The following is a 22715-nucleotide window of genomic DNA, read 5'->3' on the forward strand; positions in this document are numbered from 1 at the left end:
CAGGCAGGAATTTTTGTCACTTTTATTTACTGCTGTCACAGTACCTGTATGGGATGGAGCAGGGCCTGGCACACAGTAGGTACTCAATAAATATTTGCTAATTATTAATTTGTTGAATGAATACTGAGCATCTCCTATGTGCAAGGGAGTTTGCTAGGAGCTGTGAGGGATAAAAGGATATATGGGACATGGCACACATTCTCAGGGAGTTTACAAGCTAACAGGAAGGACGAAGGTGCATTCATAACTATAAGACAATTCATGAGTGTTATGTAAGTAGTATAAATAATATGACAGAGAAGATTTTTCTCATTTTAAATCAGGTCATGGAGTAAGTGGAAGCCATATATATACTTCAGTTAATAAATCTTTGTTCCTTTTTATTTAAAAAAAATTTCCCCAGGGAGAAAAACTTAAACGAGCTTTCACATAATTGAACTTTAACAGGAGATAAGTTTTGTTGTTTAAAAGTGTTCTGAAAAAGAAACAAAAGTGTTCTGTACTAGAAGTATTGGCCTTTTTAGAAACTTTTTAAAAGTTGAAAACAAACATTTTTAACTATAAGCTCATTTGGAAGACAGTCTGTTTCAGACAGAGTCATCTGGGACCTAATTCTGCCTATGATGGCTGCCTAAGAAACAAAGGATTCCACATAAACCTGCTACAGTGCTGAGGGGGAGTTCACTTCTCATTATAAAGGACAGCACAATGTTTCATGAAACCTGGGGACATCACACCACTGTGTAATTAACTGCTCCGTTTTAGCTGCCACGTTAATGAAGGTACAGGGTTGCTAGGAGAATATAGGGAAGGGCTGCCTCTTTCTCTCTCCCCTCCTCCACTGGGACCTTCATTCCTCTTAGGGCTGAGGCGGGAGAAATCAAGGGAAGCATCCATACTTCCAGAAAGGACTCGTGTTACACGTTACAGCAGAGGCAGCTGAAGGAACACGAACCAACCCATTAACTGATGAGTTGTGAGTAGACCATTAAGTCCTTCTTGCTAGATAAAAACACAAAAGCAAGGGTTTTGGATAGCAAACGCTTTAAGGTTCCAAAACCTGGAAGTCACGAATGTGCCTGAAAAAGAAACTTTGACTTCAAGTAAAGGATTCAAAGCATTTGGAAAGGACAAGCCTAGGTTAAGATTAAGTAGCAAGTGATAGAACTGAGGATTCATGAGACTTCTAATAGACTGTAATGAGTCATTTTTAAAGAAATATTTGTTTGTTTATTTGGTTGTGCCGGGTCTTAGTTGCAGCAGGCGGGCTCCTTAGTTGTGTCATGCAAACTCTTAGTTGCAGCATGCATGTGTGATCTAGTTCCCTGACCAGGGAATCAACCCTGGGCCCCCTGCCTTGGGAGCACGGAGTCTCACCCACTGCGCCACCAGCGAAGTCCCTGTAATTAGTCATTTGTTTTCTTTTTAAACATTCCTTTGAAGAATTGTGTACTTCACCTTTATGACTAAAATTTTAATAAGATTTTGTTGTTGTTGTTGTTGCTGATTTTTCTCCAGATTTGATTACACCTGCCAAACCCTACTTGAGTAACTGCCTGGGCACTATGTAAGTGGGGAAACTCACTTCAATTTCAGGCAATAAAGAAGGAACAAACTGCTGCTTGCAAGTTAAACTCATATGAAGTGGCAGAAATAGTTCTACCTTTATCTCCGCCTCTCTATTTTTATATAAAATATGCACACATATTCTCTTCCCCTCAATCTCAAAAAATCTTTTTTAAATATTAAAATAGTATAAATGGGGAAGTGATGGGTAAAAGCGCAGGGGTAGAAGATAGAGGTTAAATGCTTATTAAGAGATACATAGTCAAACTTAGAGTTGTATCAAAACTCTTTTAAACTTAGCTGATTCATTTGACTGTTCCTGTTTAATTTGCTAAAATAACAGTGAGGCTGTACAGATGTTAATAGCCACTTGTAATTATTTCACTATTGCGGGTTTTTGACATTACAGATATGTGTGAGTCATGCCAGAACGAGAAGAGGAGAGTTAAGACAGTGACTGAAAGACAGCCAAAGGGAGACAGAAAGCGATTCCACCAGGGGCGAGGGAGACTGGTATCCATGTACTAGTGGGAGTTCATTCAGCCAGCATCCAATGATCAATATGCAACCTGCACTGTGCCCCAGGTGGCGCGAGGCAACCAGGAGAACAGGAAGGGGAACGAGGCCTGACTCCTGCCCTCCATCAACAACACAAGGCAAGACATCTTCTCCCCTGTTCCACCTGCAACCCCACTGCTGGGCTGCAGGTGACAGGTCTTCTCTTGCCCACCTGAGCCTAACCGCCCTCACCCTTCAGAATGCACTTTTTTTTTGGCTGTGCTGTGCAGCTTGGGGAATCTTAGTTCCTCGAGCAGGGATCGAACCCGTGCCCCCTGCAGTGGAAGCGCGGAGTCTTAGCTACTGGACCTCCGGGGAAGCCCCCAGAATGCCCTCTTGATTGTCCAGGTGACTTAATTTCACTTGAATAAGAATGTGGGGGACAGGGGTGATATTATGGCTCAAAGCACTGATTAACCAAACTGGGTCAGGAGGGACTGGCTTGTGAAAATGTCCCTGGACTTTCAGGTCAATGGGTCACTTTGAGAAATCTGATGAAACCTACAGACAACCCACCCCCTCTTCCTTTTATCCTCCCAAACTCATCCATACAGTTTTACATGATTTTGTGGGTTTCACGATCCCCTAAAGTCCATCCACGTACTCTGAAATGAAGAATTCCTGCTCTAAAAGTTCCTGAGGGAAGTTGGTATCAAAGTGGCCAAAGAAGAATGACAGGCACTGCAGGGGTTGGACTGAGCAAAGGAAATGTAACAGCAACAGCGGCCACATGAGATGCACATCCAAGCCCTTAGGCACGTTTTGCCTTTGGGGCTGAAAAGAGCCAGAAAAGATGTATTTTTGACAAGTGCTCCCTTGGAGCACAGCCTCCATGTGGTGCCACCTCTGCAGTGGGAGGTGACGGAGTCTGAGTCAGAGCACGAGGGATGGAGCTCTGCTTTTTGAGGCCATGAAGAAGGGAGATGCGGCCCTTTGAGGCTGGGTCCTGGAAGCACAGGTTGGTATCCTAAGAGTGATCAAGGTAGGGAGAGGGATGGCTGAGAGGAAGGCTACAGGACCACCACAATTACTCTGACAAAGGGCCAGATATCTCAGCCTGCTGGCTTCACCGTGTCTACCCGGCCTGTGGTGAAGCAGGAAGAAGGGTACAGTGATTTGATCTCTGCCCAGACTCCTCTGCAGCCTTCCTTCGCAGGGAAGGCGGAGTGCACATCTGAACACGAAGCTTGTTGTAAGCCTTACCTTGGGTATCTTTCTCTTCTTCCTGCCGTTCTGTGGGTCTCCGAGGTTAAAGAAAGTGTCATCAGGGCTGCTGGGGGTGGAGGGAGGGCTGATTTTAGAAGGGGACCCAGTGCCATCCCGACTCAGCTTCCTAGTGTCCAGCAGTTTGAAGTTCCTCCTTTCTGAATTTTGCCGGAAAAAAGCAGGTTTGGACAAGGACTGCTGTGAGGGGAGAGGAAGAAAGAAGAGTAAGGAAATACAAAGGGACTAAATGAGAGGTAACTGGTGGTGGCAGTGACGGAGACCAAGAAGATCAAGAAGGGAAGCTGGTCTATGTTGCCAAGGGTATGTTGAGTCTGCCTATGCTATTCTTAAGTGCTCAATAAACACTTATCATTCAATTATGGAAAATGAGCATGATAAAGGATGCAAGTCTAATCCAGTCTCTTTTTAGACAAGTGGGAACTCACCTGGCTCAATCCCTTACTTTGCAAATGAGGCTTTCTGATACAATGTACTGGGAGTTCCAAGACCTAAGCATAGCTTTGTCCCTGCCACTGGTAAGCTGAGCGCCTTCTATACAAGGAATTTCACTTCTCTGGGCCTCAGTGTCTTATTTCTAAAAATGAGCTGCTTTAAGGTCAAAAGGCAAACAAAAAACCAATTAAAAAAATTTGCGACTTATAGAATCATTTTTCTAATACATACTACATATTAATGAGAAGAAGACTAACAACTCAAGAAAAACAGGCAAAAGATGAGAATTGAAAGTTTACAGGAAAGGAAATATAACAACTTTTACATATATAAAAGATTCTTAGCTCCACTCAATCAGAAAAAAAAAACATTAAAACTCCACTGAAGAAACATTAAAAAAAATTTTTATTGGAGTATAGTTGATTTATACTGTTGTGTTAGCTTCTGCTGTACAGCAAAGTGAATCAGTTATACATGTACATGTATCCACTCTTTTTTAGATTATTCTCCCGTACAGGTCTCATTATACAGTATTGAGAAGAGGCCCCTGTGCTATACAGTAGGTCCTTATTAGTTATCTATTTTATATATACTAGTGTGTATACGTTAATCCCAATCTCCCAATGTATCCCTAACCCCCAACCCCCCTGGTAACCATAAGATTGTTTTCTACATCTGTGACTCTATTTCTGTTTTGTAAATAAGTTCATTTGTACCTTTTTTTTTAGATTCCACATATAAGCAATATTATATTTGTCTTTCTCTGTCTGACTTACTTCACTCAGTATGACAATCTCTAGGTCCATCCATGTTGCTGCAAATGGCATTATTTCCTTCTTCTTTATGGCTAAGTAAAATTCCATTGTATATATGTACCACATCTTCTTTTTTTAAATTAATTAATTAATTTATTTTTGGCTGCGTTGGGTCTTCGTTGCAGTGCATGGTCTTCTCACTGTGGTGGCTTCTCTTGTTGCAGAGCATGGGCTCTAGGCACGCAGGCTTCAGTAGTTGTGGCACGCAGGCTCAGTAGTTGTGGCACACGGGCTTAGTTGCTCCGTGGCATGTGGGATCTTCCTGGACCAGGGCTCGAATCCGTGTCCCTGCATTGGCAGGCGGATTCTTAACCACTGAGGCACCAGGCAAGTCCCCCACATCTTTATCCATTCGTCTGTCGATGGGCATTTATTTAAGTTGCTTCCATGTCTTGGCTATTATAAAGAGTGCTGCAGTGAACATTAGGGTGCATGTATCTTTTTAAATTATGGTTTTCTCCGGGTATATTCCCGGGAGTAGGATAGCTGGATCATAAGACAGCTCTATTTTTAGTCTTTTAAGGAACATCTATACTGTTCTCCATAGTGGCTGTACCAATTTACATTCCCACAAAACAGTGTAGGAGGGTTCCCTTTTCTCCATACCCTCTCCAGCATTTACTGTTTGTAGATTTTAAAAGATTTATTTATTTGTTTATTTATTTATTTATGGCTGTATTGGGTCATCGTTGCTGTGCACGGGCTTTCTCTTGTTGTGGACAGTGAGGGCTACTCTTCGTTGCGGTGTGCGGGCTTCGCATTGCGGTGGCTTCTCTTGTTGCGGAGCACGGGCTCTAGGCGTGTGGGCTTCAGTAGCTGTGGCGGGTGTGCTCAGTAGTTGTGGCTCACAGGCTCTAGGGCGCAGGCTCAGTAGTTGTGGTGCATGGGCTTAGTTGATCCGCGGCATGTGGGATCTTCCCGAACCAGGGATCGAACCCGTGTCCCCGGCATTGGCAGGCGGATTCTTAACCGCTGCGCCACCAGGGAAGTGTCTGTTTGTAGTTTTTTGATGATGGACATTCTGACTGATGTGAGGTGATACCTCATTCTAGTTTTGATTTGCATTTCTCTAATAATTAGTGATGTTGAGCATCTTTTCATGTACTGAAGAAACATTTTTCACTCAAAGATTAAAAAATTTGATAACTCATTGTACTGATGAAAGTGATGGAATAAAATCACTTTCACACTTTCATACACTGTTGGTGGGAATGGAAATTGGTACACCTCTACGGAGGGCAATCTAGCAGTGTCAACAAAAGTACAAATACATATATGCTTTGACCCAGTAATTCCACCTGTAGGAATTTGTCCTACTGATACGCTCATACTTATGCAACGTTATATTGTACAAGGAAAGTCATATTATGCAAAGTATACCGTACACTGTGCCATGGTTTGTAAACACAAGATACTGGAAACAACCTACAGGTTCATCAATGGAAGCTGGTCAAATTATGGTACATCCATAAAGTAGAATAAAATGCAGGTATAAAAAAACTTAATGGACTGGTATGGAAGGTTCTCTCATTCATATATTGTTAAGCATAAAAGGTAAGGTGTAGAATAGCTGGTATAGTATGCTGGTGTGTGTGTGTTGGGGAGCTATTCTGCTGGTATAGGCATAGGACAGTTCTGGAAGGATACACAAAAAACTAACAGTGGTTGCTCTGGGGAGAGAGATAGGGGTGAGATAAAGACTTTTCATTGATACTTTTCATACTAAAATTTTGAATGATATGAATGTAATAACTACTCAATAAAATAAGGAAAATTAATAAAGATTTTAAACAGCTTTGACCACATGTTCTCTAAAGGTACTTCCAGATGCATGTTTTATGATACCATAATTATAGCTGCAATGTCTCTTTTGAAAACTTACCTAATGAATTAGATGAGATAAAGGTATCTAGCAGAGTACCTGATACACAATAGGCATTCAGTATAAGTTTTTCTTTCTTACGACATCGACATTTTTTCATACTTTAATGTTCTAACTGCATTTTTCTTTATTATATTGTTTATGTTCTTTTCCTGTTTATTCTTTGGGATCCTAGTGTTTTTATTATTATTTTGGATGAGTTCCCTATATAGAACAGATATGAACTAGTTGTTAGTTTTGCTGCAAGTCTGTTTTTCCCGTGTGATTTGTTTGTATTTTTATTTTGGTTATGTGGAATTTTTCACATAGCATTTTTTTTTTTTTTTGGCCTCACTGCTTGCAGGATCTTAGTTCTGCGACCAGCGATCAAACCCAGGCCCACAGCACTGAAAGGTTGGAGTCCTACCCACTAGACTGCCAGAGAATTCCCCACATAGCATTTCTATGTATGAAAATCTGATCATCTTTTCCTTTGTGATTACTCTCTTCTTTCTTTCCCTAGAAAAACAATACCTTCTTAAGGGTTTAATATATATTTAATTCCATTTTCTTTTGGATTTTCTTAGTTTATTTCGAATATATTTTATTCATTATTCCATTTGTAATTTATTTTATTGTACGTTAGTCTAAACTGATTTTTTCCTTCAAGCTAACTTATCCCTATTCCATTTAATAAATAAGCCTTTCTTTCTCTATCAATTTATAAGACCACATTTATCATATCTTAAACTCTCATAGAATAGTTTTATTTTGTTCCTTTGGTTTCTCCATTCTTATTTAGTTCCAAACAGTATGTATCAATAACTCCAGAAGATTTTTTTTTTTTTTTTTTTTTTTTTTGCGGTACGCGGGCCTCTCACTGCTGCGGCCTCTCCCGCTGCGGAGCACAGGCTCCGGACGCACAGGCCCAGCGGCCATGGCTCACGGGCCCAGCCGCTCCACGGCATGTGGGATCTTCCCGGACTGGGGCACGAACCCGTGTCCCCTGCATCGGCAGGCGGACTCTCAACCACTGCGCCACGAGGGAAGCCCTCCAGAACCTTTTTAAAGATTTCCAGGAATAAAGACTCCCAGCCTTCCCAGGTGGCCTCCTCCTGTGTCATCATGGGTCTATAGGGAGCAATCAATTGCATAGCACCGCAAGCCCTGAGTAGAAGAGGCTGGCCTGACTTGCTCTCTATGGGCTTCTTAATAATTAAAGCAGCACAGAAGAAGGAATAATGACAAGTCTTCCTCAAGACCAAACTCCATCTGCAATGAAATCCAAGGAAATGGCCCCAGTTCTTTCACTGCATTGGAATCTCATACCAAATTGTTGGCAAAAAGCAGGTATCTGTTTTTATTAGAGATTTAGATTGTGATAGAGTTTGTTCAAAGAAGTTTTGACCTATGAAAAGGGCTGAGAATAAAGAAAATGGAAAGGAAGGAAAACACGGCACATGACTTTCTAAAGGGTGTGAAGAGACCTGGTGGAGGCTGTGTAGGGGTTGCATCTTCCAGGGGTCATGCTGCTGGAGAGGGGGCCTGGTGTGTCCCAGAGCACCCAAAGGAAGCCACCAAATGTCCAGGGAGTTTTCATGAGGGGGTGGAATTTCATTAGCTTCTTCTTCTTTTTTTAAAATATTTATTTATTTAATTTATTTTTGGCTGCGTTGGATCTTCGCTGCTGCACACGAGCTTTCTCTAGTTGCGGCGAGGGGGGGTTCCTCTTCGTTGTGGTGTGCGGGCTTCTCATTGCGGTGGCTTCTCTTGTTGCGGAGCACGGGCTCTAGGTGCACAGGCTTCAGTAGTTGTGGCACGTGGGTTCCGTAGTTGTGGCATATGGCCTCTAGAGCACAGGCTAGTAGTTGTGGCGCACGGGCTTAGTTGCTCCGCGGCATGTGGGATCTTCCTGGACCAGGGCTCAAACCCGTGTCCCCTGCATTGGCAGGCGACCACTGCGCCACCAGGGAAGCCCTCATTAGCTTCTTAACTGATAAAAAGGCTTAATGGGCTGTCGGGGAGAGCATTATCATGTATAACAAGCACAATCTGAGAACAGGAATAGAGTCGAGGAAGAGCAAATAAAACCAAGAGTATCTTCGGGGTTTACAGCCAGTGCAGTGAAACAGATGGAAAGATGGTCAACAATGAAGACAGAATTGCCTGTAGAAGGCCTTTGAAAGTGAGGATATGAAGCCAGCAGGAATCAGCAAGCTGTTTCTAAAAGGCCAGACAGTAAATATATTAGGCTTTGTGGCCTATACTGTCTCTGTCACAACTACTCAACGCTGCCACCGTAGTGCAAAAACAGCCACAGACAATACGTAAACAAATGAGCTTGGCTGTGTTCCAATAAAACTTTATTTACAAAATCAGGCAACCATCAGCAGTTTGCCAAACTTGAACTATAGTATAAAAGGAAAGTCACTACAGGACCCTAGGAATGATTGTGTCAGACTATGGTCCAGAGAAGATCCCAGCTTTTGATCAGAGCACCTCAGACCGACAAGCCCTGATGATAACACACCCGTCCTATGGTTTCTCTATGGAGTAATCTCTATGGAGGAGCCTAGCTCTGCTGCAGCAGTCTCCCTAACCTTAGAAACATCTGATTTGCAATGGACTCAACCAAAGGTCTGTAGTGTCCAAAAGGGAAAAGCAGACAAGAACCCTCTGTTGAAACCTCTTATTTCAGGAGACAGTATGATGGGCCCTGGCCAGGGAGCATCCACTGGGAGGAGGGGGTGACAAGGAAGCTACGTGCCTTGTGCCTCGAGAAGGAAGCTGACCTGGACTCAGCCAGAGTTCATTCACCCTTCTTGTCTGTGAATGGTGGCTAATGGCTTAACTCCTTCCAGTCCTCGAATGTCCCTGTCCTACTGCCTCAGGAGACTGACCGCAGGAGACCGAAAGGGTCCTTGATATAAAATATCCCATCTCCTCTTTTACCTATCTCAACCTGACTCCTACTCTCTTCTACAGAGGCCTCCCCCAGGAAGTAGTCAGATGCCATTCACACACACGTACACATTTGTTCACATATGCCCACAGGTACACATATTCACGTGAATACATAGAAGCTCCCTTAACTATACATACATACAGATACACAGGAAAGCATACACACACGTTCCAACAATTGGGACATTACACTAATGTAAAGTAATGGCATTACATTAAATGATGGCATACCATGCAGGCAATACAAATTGTTTTTAAAAATAAAGTAATGACATGGGGAAACACTCATGATAAATGCAAAAGAGCGGCAAAAATGTATATACAACATCATCCCAAATCTTCTTTTTATGTACACACACACAAACACACACACACACACACATATGCACAGTGTGACATGGTCTGGAAGGAAGTAAACCAAAGTGTTAACAGTGGTTTTCTCTGGGTGTTGGGATTACATGCAATTTATAAAAATACTTTAAAAACACACACACACACACATAACAACAATCTATTATAGAAAAAAATATAGGTGAGTACAAAGAAAAAATAAAAATTCCCAATTACAGATGAGTTTTTTTAAGATTACACATTTTGGTATTTAAAAAGAATTTTATAATGAGAATGTTCTGCTTTTAGAAAATGAGTTTATTTTATAAAGAACTCATATTGAGGGACTTCCCTGGTGGTGCAGTGGATAAGAGTCCACACTCCCAATGCAGGGGGCCTGGGTTTGATCCCTGGTCAGGAAACTAGATCCCACATGCATGCTGCAACTAAGAGTTCACATGCCACAACTAAGGAGCTGGCGAGCCACAACTAAGGAGCCCGGGAGCCACAACTAAGGAGCCCACGTGTTGCAACTAAGACCTGGTGCAACCAAATTAAAAAAAACACACACATTGGGCTTCCCTGGTGGCGCAGTGGTTGGGAGTCTGCCTGCCAATGCAGGGGACACGGGTTCATGTCCCGGTCCGGGAGGATTCCACGTGCCGCGGAGCGGCTGGGCCCGTGAGCCATGGCCGCTGAGCCTGCGCGTCCAGGGTCTGTGTTCCACAACGGGAGAGGCCACAACAGTGAGAGGCCCGAGTACAGAAAAAAAAAAAAAAAAAACACACATATTGAAAAGCATAATTCTTTTTCTTTAAATAAAAAAAGTTTTTTTAATTTATTTACTTATTTATTTGGCCGCTCCAGGTCTCAGTTGTAGTATATGGGCTCTTAGTTGCAGTATGTGGGATCTAGTTCCCTGGCCAGGGATCGAACCCGTACCCCTTGCATTCGGAGCGCAGAGTCTTAGCCACTGGACCACCAGGGAAGTCCCTGAAAAGCATAATTCTATCTATTTAGCAAACACACATAAATAGTAGTTATGATGCAGGCACTAATCTAAGTGGTTTACAATAATTAATTTGATTAATCTTCATAAGACCCCCTAAGAGGAGTGTACAATTATCATTCCGTATTTTTACCAATGACATACAGATGTATAGAGATAAGATTATTTGCCCAAAGTCACAGAACTAGCAAGTGGTCTAGGTAAGTTTTGAATGGAGGCAGTCAGGCTCCAGAACCTGCACACCTGACCAGATACTGTCTCTACGTAGCCGCAGCTAAGTAACAGATGATTTGTTGGTGGCAGATGGTGTAGGTAAGCTACCCAGGCAACCAGAGAATGCCAGTTAGTGACTTTTCCCACTTAGGTGTCAATACATAAGAAAGAGTATCTCATATTAGCCTAGATTTCCTTTATTACAAAAAATAGCTCCTACCATATTCACTGTGCTATTCTACGTGTGGGAATGGTGGGTGACACATAGCAAGAAAAGAAAACGGCCCCTTCTCAGAAGCTTGCATTGTGTGTTTGTAAGTGTCAACATCTGCCCCCAGCTGCACGTCTCTCCTTGTTGAGGAAAATCTGTCCACTTGACCCTTACTTCTCTACTGGGACTAGGCACAATCTAATTAAATAAAAATCCTCAAATATGTTTTAGGACTTTTCTGTGGCTGGTAGAGGAGGTTGTCACGGAAAGACTGCTTCAGTAAGTTCTCAGTCCCAGATGCAGCCCAGATGTGGCAGATGCTCCATGAATATTGATGAGCTAAATGGAGGAGGTGGAGAAGTCTGCAGCTGTCCCCCAGAACGGGGACACAAACCAGACACCCAGATGTAGGAAGGCAGAGAACTGAGCATGACACAGAGTCTTGCTAATGACTTGCAAGTATCTGTGGCAATCAGACATGTGCATTGGGCAACTGGATTCTCTTTCTGCAGGATAGCTGCCTCTGGACTTCAAGTTCTCACTGACATGATTACCTACTGTGCTTTACTGTTTTGGGGACAGGGGACCTAGGTTTTCTCTAGCCTGGCAGGAAGGGGAAGAAAAGGGCTGCTAAGCCTTTATTTTCTGGTACGAGGGAGGAGCACCCAGTTCTGCAGGCAGAGCTGCTTTGGGCAGATGTTTTCCATTGTTCCTAAGAGGCCATGCAGTTCACTCCCTGCATGAAGTGGGGTAGAACTGAGTAAGACACGAAGGGGGCAGACTGGGTATGATAGCCTTCTTCTTCTTTTTTTAAACTTTTATTGGAGTATAGTTGATTTACACTGTTGTGTTAAGTTTCTGCTGTACAGCAAAGTGAATCAGTTATACATATACACATATCCACTCTTTTTTAGATTCTTCTCCCGTATGGGTCATTACAAAGTACTGGGTAGAATTCCCTGTGCTATATACAGTAGGTCCTTATTAGTTATCTATTTTATATATACTAGTGTGTATATGTCAATCCTAACCTCCCAATTTATCCCTACCCCGCCACCTTTCCCCCTGGTAACCATAAAATTATTTTCTACATCCGTGACTCTATTTGTTTTGTAAATAAGTTCATTTGTTCCATTTTTTTTAGATTCCACATAAAAGTGATATCATATGATATTTGTCTTTCTCTGACTTATTTCCCTCAGTACGACAATCTCTAGGTGCACCCATGTCGCTGCAAATGGCATTATTTTGTTCTTTTTTATGGCTGAGTAAATTCCATTGTATATATGTGCCACATCTTCCTTATCCATTCTTCTGTCGATGGACATTTAGGTTGCTCCCATGTCCTGGCTACTGTAAATACTGCTGCCATGCGTAGTGGGGTGCATGCATCTTTTCAAATTATGGTTTTCTCCAGGTATATTCCCAGGAGTGGGGTTGCTGGATCATATGATAGCTCTATTTTTAGTTTTTTAAGGAACCACCGTACTGTTTTCCACAATGGTTGTAACAATTTACATTCCCACCAACAGTGTATAGGAGGGTTCCCTTTTCTCCATACCCTCTTCAGCATTTATTGTTTGTAGACAGTTCTCCAAAGAAGACCTACAGATGGCCAAGCGGCACATGAAAAGATGCTCAACGTCACTAATTATTAGAGAAATGCAAATCAAAACTACAATGAGGTATCACCTCACGCCGGTCAGAATGGACATCATCGAAAAGTCTACAGACAGCCTTCTTCTTCTAAGCCAGACTTATCCACTGTGGGAAATGAAGGATTCCCTAAATGTTGAAGACATCCACATTCCAATGCAAATATAAACAACACATTTCAAAGGCAAGTAGAAACTATTTGCTAATTATTGGTTGTCATGGATTATTCATGATGACATTCTTTTCCATAGGAGGAGAAAGCAGCAGTTAATTGGTTTTGGCACGTATTGCAGCAATCGACTTGCGTGGGTAAGATCCACCCTTCATGAAAGGTTCTACCTTCCACCCTCTTGAAGAAGATTCCCTTTGTGACTATCATGTCTCATGTGTATACCCCCCGCCCGCCAGCAAATCCTGACCTTGAGTGGAGCCCAGAGAGGAAGATGGCTTCTTTTCTTAGGCTGGAAACAGATCCTTTCAATGGGATTTAAACGGACACTTGCCGCCTGGATTTGGTCTTCCTTTATTTAATTTCTTCAACAACTAAACCACTGTATAACAACCACTTATGGAAGACACAAAGAAACCAAATATATACTTCCTGACCTTGAAGAATTTACAATCTAGTTGGGGAGATGTTTTAAAGATATTTTACGTGACCTAAATCAGAATTCAAATCATCAAAGTAAGAGATATCGTAAGACAGTTTATACAGTTTGGTGTGAAATGAATGCTTAGCCCACTGAGTGTTACAGGCAAGCACAGGGGGAACAAGTCCCAGGGACTGGGATGACCTGGAACCTTCCTGAAGGAGGCATGATTGAACTGGGCCTTAAAGGATGGGAAGGGAGAGGTCCAGGCAAGAGCCAAGGGCAGAGGTAGAAATGACCTAGCACAGGGGTGGGCAAATTACAGCCTATGGGCCACATCTGGCCCGCCACCTGTTTTTGTACAGGCCATGAACCAAGAATATTTTCACTTTTAAATGGCTAAAAAATATATATATATTTCATGACACATGAAAATTATATAAAATCTAACTTCAGTGTCCATAAATAAAACACAGCTTCACTTACTGGTTTGCATACAGTCTGTGGCTGCTCTGCACCGCAATGGCAGCGCTGAGTAGTTACAACAGAGATCATATATCATCATATATAACCAGATCTCTGGTTCTTTAGAGAAAAAGTTTGCTGATCCTGGGGCTACAATATCAGAGGGGCAGTTCGTAGGCTTTGGCTGGAGAGAAGATTTTGTACATAGAAACTGCGGGAAATGGTAACCAGGGATCAATTATGAAGGAAGTTGAATGCTATGCTAAAGAATATGAATTCATACTAATCTGTTCTCTGTTCCTACAATTTTGTCCTTTCAAAAATATTATATAAACAGAATCATGTAGCACGTAACTCTATGGGAGTGGCTTTTTTCACTTGCCATCGTTCTCTGGAGATTTATCCAGGTTGTTGTATACGTCAATAGCTTATTCCTTTTTATTGATGAATAGTATTCCATCATATGAATGTACTATACTATATGGAACTGTTCACCCACTGAAGGATATTGGGGTTGTTTCCAGTTGGGACCATTATAAATAAAACTACATATGCAAAAAAAAAGAATATGAACTCAGTTCTGTAGGCAATGTGTTGAAGATAACATGTATGTGAATATGGTAATATTATCTGTATGCACATAGTACAAAACTGCAAAAGGTTCAAAAAGATATTCTGTGAAAATGTCAGTCTTCTTTCCTGACCTCCAGATACTCAGACAACTCCACAGAGGTACCCACTTACTCATTCTTAGGGACCCTTACAGAGATATTCTTGTACATTCACAAACATATATGAGTTTGTTTTATGTCAGGACATTCTTCTTTATAGCTGTATAACATGGATGTACCATCTTATTTACTCAGCTGGGGAGAATTCTGACCTAGAAGCTAAAATGACACTTTCGAAAGCCTTGTTGAGCGGAGGGGTTCCAAGAGAACTAGAGGCAGGAAGAGGAGGCAGGGTGCTGCTGTGTAAATCCAGGAGCCTGGCAGTAAGGGTGGCCTGGCATTCCAGTGTAACCCAGAACTCCAGCCTGCTCAAGGCCGTGGTGCTGGGGACCCCTCTCCCCCACTGCTCCTCTGGGGGCTCATACCTTGGTGGGTGTGTCAGGGATGGAAGAGGTGGGAGAACCTGGAAAATTCAAGACACACTTCTTCCCGAGGCATCGACCATGTAACTCAACGTCCTCATAAGGATTTTCCTTCATTGGTGGATCTGCAGTCAAAGGCAACGGATTAGAAACTGGGAACACTAAGGAAGTTCTCCTTATCAGATCGCGACCCAACACCTTATCAGGTCTCTCCTTGTGGGGATGTCTGTTGTCTTGCTATCCATTTAGCCTTCCTCTTGGTAACAGACCTTGGTTTTCACTGGGATAACTCCCTGACTCCCCATTCTTAGAAATGTGAGATTAACTCCACTCCCAGTTTCAGGGTTTAAGCCAATCTGAGTATCCCGAATCCCTGCCTCAGTGACCAGCTCTGGGCAGGGCTCATATTCCAAGCCTAAGCCAATTGCTGCATGGCATTCCTGGGCTCTGAAGGTGAACAAGGGACCTAAATCAGTCTCATCAGAGTGAACCTCAGGATGTTTGCTGCGACTTGCAGGACACAGGCTTTCCTTTCTCGCTGCAAGGCACAGATTCTGGGGAGCCAACGGCAGCCATCATGGGGATCGTGGGAAACCTGCTGAGAATGGAGCTAACATGAGAGATAAGAAATGAGGAAGAAAAAGCCAGTTCTGGTCACATGAGCCAACAAACTCCCTTTGTTGTTTCAGCTGGGTTTTCTGTTCCTTGTAACTGAAAGCTTCTCTGTCAGGTACACACTGCTAAGAGAAGTCTAGATCTCATACCCACTTTGGATTTGGGAAGCCTACTGCTTTGGCAGGAACCCATCTCTGGCAGCTTGGACACAGCAATTCAAATAGCTCGGCTTAGTGTACGCCCTTCCTTAAGTCTCATGTTTCCTCCTACCATGGAGTTTCTTTTAGTGTTGATGACTGCATGCATGTATGTACATGTATATGTGCCTGCTCTGCCCCTTGCATAGGGACACAGAAGGGTTTCTTCCTCAGCTCATTTCTTCCCCACTGCCGCCCTCAACGTATGCAGACACGGTCTGGGTTTACACCTTACTGAAACTGTGATCCTCCCTGGAGATTATTTAACTCACCAAACCTAAATGCACAAAAGCTCTGTGAATCTGAGTCCCATTTTGGAATCACAGAATTCTTTAGAGCAAGGCCAAAGTTACTTTTTAAATAGAAGACATTCATTTCAGTCTGAATTGTGATGCTGTTACTGCCACATTCCTACAGTTTTGGAAAGAGTACAGTGGTCTTTGGTTTTCTTTCATTCAGTAATCCCTCCAATTCACTGAGAGTCTGTTATAAACCAGGTATTTTACATACCATTTTCTTCAGCCCTCAAACAACCCTGTAAGGTAGCTGTCATCCTCCCTGGTACAGAGATGAGAGAATTGAAGTTCAGAGATGTTAAATCACCAGCTTAATGTCACACAGCTAACAAGTAGCAGAGCCAAGATTCAGTCATTGATATTGAGGCTCCAGGTCTCGTGTGCTTCCCGCTGTATCACGCTGCCTCCTTGGCCGTTCATCGCCACCCCTTCCTCCCCACTCCAGCCCATTTTTCTCTCACGTATTTCACCATGGGTCACTCTTCCACCCACCTACCTAATCTCTCATTCATCTGAGTACAGGTTTGTCTTTGAGTGTGACTCTGTGTGTGTGTGTGTGTCTGTGTGTGTGTGTGTGTGTATTTCAAGCAGCCAGCCCCATTTCCGCCCTCTTCCTTCTCATAGACAGACTCACTCAAACATTTTGGCCTCTTACCTAGAATGTCCTCATAGACGTTCTCCTCCGATAAAGTGCGTGTGAGCCCCAGCTTAGTCTGTGCGTACCAGTCCACCCTGCTGTTCTCAGAGGAAGACTGCAGTAAGTCTTCAAACTCATAGGACTTTCTGGGTTGTACAAGGTGGGAAGAAAAAAAACCGAGAACTCAAATCAAATTAGGCTGGTTCAGAGAAATTCATGCCAAAATGTTTTTTTTTTTTTCTTGCAAAGATTTCCAATACTGAAATCAACTCTGTTTTTTATAAGAAAGTGTGAAAATCCTCAACTATGAGATGTGGTTTTTACTTGTGAGAATGTTTATGCTACTTTGCCAGCTAAAGATAGTAAAGTATACAATCCAATCCCAACTTTGTACGCAAACACATACACAGAAGATAAAAAGAAGAGAAGTGAAACATAGCTGCTATCTCAGGACGGAGGGATGACTGGTGTCTTCTCTTCACTTTTACTTTTCTGGATTTTTCAAATGTTCTAGTGTTTACAGAGCACACACGAATAAACACAAAGGAGTAGTAATGGCCAATTCAGAGCAGACAAGAAGCCTGAGCACCTCCCCCTTCTCTCACCCAAGTGGTTATCAGAAACCCAAGGGCCAGTTGAGGCACCCCACCCCACCCTGAGATCTGTGCAAATGTGCCTGGGGCTCTGTCTGGGGCCTGGCTCACCGCCACCCTCCCCCCCCATCTTACATCCACATGGGCTGTCCCTGTTCTGCTGGTATTGACTCTACTGTGAAATCTAGCCCCTTCTCCAGCTCACACACACACACACACACACACACACACACACGGCCAGTCACCTTGAGTTTCTATGATCTTTTGTAACTCTATGGAACACTTGGGAGATCATGAGGTGGGTCATATTATGAAACATACAAAACATCACCCATCTCGCAGGTTCACTCCACCTCCCCCTTTTTTCTTCTCTCTCTCTCTCTCCTTCTCCAAAGTAACCCACAACTTCTCCCTGTTGGAGCAGAACAGTCCTGCCCACTCAGGCTCCGGAGGCTCACCTTCTTCTGGCCCCAAGCAGATTTATCAGGAATTTCTGCTGAACGCACCTGGGCCTTCCGTGAATGGAATTTAGTGAATATGCAGTCCACCCATGTTAAACAGGGCACATCCCTGAGCTGACGTGGTCCTGGCCCCTCACTCCTTCTGATACAGGGTCCAGATGCTCACAACCCTCCTCTGGCTCAGGAATCACCGCTCTTCTCTCTCACTGTGTTCACATGTGTCTAGTACAGTGTTCTGCGCATGCCAGATGGCACATTGCAGCTAACTGCTGTGAAATGCAGAGCGTCCTTGTTTCCTCACCCACACTTCCAGCCCCTGGAGAAAGTGCCCCTCTGGTGGGTCTAGGATTAAACAAATCTGGACACAGATCCCGAATCCCTCATTCACAAGTCTTTTCAACTTGGATAAACTACCTGAGCTCAAACTCAGTGTCCTGATTTGTAAAAATAGTAATTATCTCATAGGACTGTCCATAGAACAGAGGACGTTTGTAAAGTCCTTGGCACCTAATAAGCCCTCAACAAATGTTAGCTATTATTATCTGTCATGGTGCTATTAGTTATTTATGCAGCCAGGGCTTTATATGAACATTTACTGTGTGGGAGGCACTGTGCTCAGGGTTTGAAAAATAAGGACTAAAACAGCCAGAGTCCCTGCCTCAAAGAGCTTACATTCTAGGGAGGAAGACAATGTTCAACCAGCTCACACACAGATAAACAGAATTATAAACTGGGTTAACTTCAGTGATGGAAAAGCACAGGGTGTGAGGATATCGAGGAAGGCTCAATGTAGGTTGTGGGATGCATCAAGGGAGGCCTCTATGAGAAAGTCACTCATTGAACCTGAGCCTTGAAGGATAAAAAGAATCTAGTCGGGGGAAGAACATTCCAAAAAGAGGGAAAAGCATGTGGGAAAGTCCTGAGTCTACAGAGAGAGCTCGGTGCATTTCAGGAAATGGCAGACAGACGGACAGCGTGGCTGGGCTGCAGGGAACAGGGTGGAGAGTGCCAGGCAATGAGACAGCAGAACCAGGCAGAGGCCATCTGCCCGCTTTCCAAGCTTTGGGGATTTCTTGCATTTGAAATCTTTCCCTCTCCACTAGCTTCTTTCTCTCCTTCTTTAACATGCACAGGTTTCCTCTATCTTAAAAAGCTTTCATTTGGAGCAATGACCTTTGTGGTTCTGCTATTTCTCACCTTCCTTCCCCCCAAAATTTTTTTTTTTTTTTTTTTTTTTGCAGTACGTGGGCCTCTCACTGCCGCGGCCTCTCCCGTTGCAGAGCACAGGCTCCGGACGCGCAGGCTCAGCGGCCATGGCTCACGGGCCTAGCCGCTCCGCGGCATGTGGGATCTTCCCGGACCGGGGCACGAACCTGTGCCCCCTGCAACAGCAGGCGGACTCCCAACCACTGCGCCACCAAGGAAGCCCTTGCCACCATTTTTAACTAAGGGGAGGGGAGGAGGAGCAGAGATTATTCTCTTAGTTTACCACAGTTCACTCGTTTTCCTTTCCCTTACCCTCTCAACCTGTCCGTGTGCATCCCTTTCCTGAAATTCCTCTCTTAGTTTACCACAGTTCACTAGTTTTTCTTTCCCTTACCCTCTCAACCTGTCCGTGTGCATCCCTTTCCTGAAATTCCTCCTAAAGGTCACTAGTGAGTTCCTGGTAGAACCTAACAACTTTCTCGGTCCTTTCATTACGTGACACCACTTGGTTTCTACAGCATAAGGTAGCAGTGCTCAAAGTGCAATCTGTGGGCCAAAGCTGGGTTGCCAACTGTTTCCGGTCCTTGACAAGATAAGTACAGAAATTGAGAGAAAGCGTTTAGGAACTTTTCAAACAATTTGACAGAATGAACTTAAAAAAAAAAACACAAAAAAACTGAGGTTTGTATACTGACGTCTTTTTTCATTACATTCCTCTGGTAATTCTTTTTTTTATTATATTTTACAGAAGTATCTTTTGGCAAAGGGTTGGAAACACCTGCAAACCGGCCCCCCTGATGGTTTGAGGAGGCGGGTGCAGAGCTGCCCTAACTCTACCTGCCCTGTCAGACCACTCTTCCTGGGCTTGCACTGGCAGCTCTCTACCTCTTCCTCTTTCTGGGCTATAGGAATTTCCCAAAGCTTCTCCTCTTTAGGCTTCATACTTTTTTTTTGGCTGCACTGCACAGCTTGCGGGATCTTAGTTCCCCGACCCGGGATTGAACCTGGGCCCACAGCAGTGAATGTGCCGAGTCCTAACCACTGGACAACTGGGGAATTCATTAGGTTCTATACTTTAATATCTACACAACTGAGTTCATCACCCCTTATCTCCACCCCACCCTCATTCTTTTATAAACTTGAACGTGGCACTTAGGACAGGAGCACAAAGATGGGCTTCTAGGCTGGAGCTCTATGGCCTTAAGTCAGGTCACAAGGCTGAAACCGTCACCAGTGCCCCAGGGTTCTGACTTATGAAAAGAAGTTTGTGCCCAAAAAAATGGATACTAATCCATGAGCCCCTTCTTTCTCCCCTTGAGGTGTCCAGCGGGGAGAGGAAGGACTGAGCTTCAGAGCTCTCGCAGATGGGGCCTGGGGGAAAGCAGGTCTGAGCCGTTTTCTCTAAGATGGGAATGGGTTGTGCTGTGACCCCACTCTGAACATTTCCTAGTCCAATTTCCATTAGCCCAGGCTGGCATCAGCCAGGCAGCTGATTGGGGCTGGAGGTGTGGCCCAGAACTCCTGGGTTTCCTCTGCTGAGCAAACCAAGTTACGTTAGCTAGTCCTCAGCATGTACGCTCCGTGGTAGGGAAAGTGCAAATTGTTCAGAGACCACAGAATCATTCATTCAGTACTTACTGTGTACTGACCAAGTGCTTGTCTTGGATCAGCACATTCAAACTTTACAACAACCTTGTGAAAGATTACTATTATTTTTTTTTATTTTTTATTTTTTAGATTACTATTATTATACACATGTTATGCATGAGAAAACAGGTATAGAGACATAAGGTAAATTGCTCAAAGTCACTTTGGGAGAACCCAGGAAATCTGGTTGGAGATTGGTGCTCTTAAAAAGACAGGCACTGGACTTCCCTGGTGGCACAGTGGTGAAGAATCCGCCTGCCAATGCAGGGGACACAGGTTCAAGCCTTGGGCGGGGAAGATCCCACACGCTGCGGAGCAACTAAGCCCGTGCTCCACAACTACTGAGCCTGTGCTCTAGAACCCACGAGCCACAACTACTGAGCTTGCGAGCCACAACTACTGAAGCCCGTGTGCCTAGAGCCCGTGCTCTGCAACAAGAGAAGCCACCGCAATGAGAAGCCCGTGCACTGCAACTAGAGAAAGCCCATGCTCAGCAAGGAAGACCCAACACAGCCAAAAATACATAAATTAAAAAAAAGAAAAAAGACATGCATTATGCAGAGCACGCAAGTAAGGCAAGGCAGGAGGAAAGCTGCAGTCACAGTCACCAGATTAAATCAGGTCAAGTTTCCAAAGTTTATTGTTAGGAACTTGAACTATTTTTTTGTTTTTTATTTGGCTGTGCAGCTTGTGGGATCTTAGTTCCCCAACCAGGGACTGAACCAGGGGCCCTCGGCAGTGAGAGCACGGAGTCCTAACCACTGGACCACCAGGGAATTCCCAAACTAATTTCCTCTATAAAACCATATTACACATTACTGAGCATTGCCCAGGCAAGCCCTCTATTTCCCATAATGTAACTAAACTATACGATGAAGAGAGGCTATGAACCCTCACAGGGAAAAGAGAGGACAGGTGGGGAGTCACTTCACTGGGAGCTGAGCAGTTTCTGCCACAATAGCAGGAAGCTCCACTCCCAGCAGCAGAGGGAGAGGGTGGTGGCCACTGCCTACAGCTAAAGCCTTGACTGCCTGGGATTCCAGCATGACATTGGCTAAGGTGGGCCTTTTCTTTGATTGCCGAAAGGGGCTGCAGCTGTGCCTTGCTTTGACACGGAGAGAGTTCTATCGTTATTTATTTATTATAAATTTATTTATTTATTTTTGGCTGCATTGGGTCTTCATTGCTGAGCGCATGCTTTTTCTAGTTGTGGTGAGCGGGGGCTACTCTTCACTGCAGTACATGAGCTTCTCATTGCGGTGGCTTCTCTTGCTGTGGAGCACGGGCTCTAGGCACGCGGGCTTCAGTAGTTGTGGCTTGCGGGCTATAGAGAGCAGTCTCAGTAGTTGTGGTGCACAGGCTCAGTTGCTCCACCGCATGTGGGATCTTCCCAGACCAGGGATTGAAACCGTGTCCGCTGCATTGGCAGGCGGATTCTTAACCACTGTGCCAGCAGGGAAGCCCTATCATTTTTTATTTTTTATTTATTTATTTTTGGCTGTGTTGGGTCTTTGTTGCTGCACGCGGGCTTTCTCTAGTTGCGGCGAGCGGTGGCTACTCTTCGTTGTGGTGCACGGGCTTCTCATTGCAGTGGTTTCCCTCATTGTGGAGCACGGGCTCTAGGCGCACGGGCTTCAGTAGTTGTGGCACGCAGGCTCAGTAGTTGTGGCACACGAGCTTAGTTCCTCTGTGGCATGTGGGATCTTCCCGGGCCAGGGCTCGAACCCGTGTCCCCTGCATTGGCAGGCGGATTCTCAATCATTGCGCCACCGGGGAAGCTCCATTATTTATTTTATTTATTTATTTATTTACTTATTTATTTATTTATTTTTTGTGTGTGGTACGCGGGCCTCTCACTGCCGTGGCCCCTCCCGCTGCAGAGCACAGGCCCCGGACACGCAGGCCCAGCGGCCATGGCTCACGGGCCCAGCCCCTCCACGGCATGCGGGATCCTCCCGGACCGGGGCGCGAACCCGTGTCCCCTGCATCGGCAGGCGGACCCCCAACCACTGCGCCACCGGGGAAGCCCCATTATTTATTTTTAAAAATATCATTTGAGGGCTTCCCCAGTGG

The 22715-nt window shown here is 44.2% G+C and overlaps 1 protein-coding gene across 1 annotated transcript in view; it reads right to left on the reverse strand.

Moving 5' to 3' along the window:
• DENND2A (DENN domain containing 2A) overlaps positions 1–22715 on the reverse strand; it is an 89587-nt gene that overhangs the window by 38360 nt on the left and 28512 nt on the right. The window contains exons 4-6 of the mRNA XM_065883592.1: positions 16754–16881; positions 14994–15115; positions 3328–3528 (exon numbers count right to left, since the gene is read on the reverse strand). Of these exons, the coding sequence (XP_065739664.1) occupies positions 3328–3528; positions 14994–15115; positions 16754–16881 (451 nt within the window). The remainder of the gene's footprint in view (positions 1–3327; positions 3529–14993; positions 15116–16753; positions 16882–22715) is intronic.

Source organism: Phocoena phocoena, chromosome 9 (genome assembly GCF_963924675.1).
Source record: "Phocoena phocoena chromosome 9, mPhoPho1.1, whole genome shotgun sequence".
Taxonomy (NCBI): Eukaryota; Metazoa; Chordata; class Mammalia; order Artiodactyla; family Phocoenidae; genus Phocoena; species Phocoena phocoena.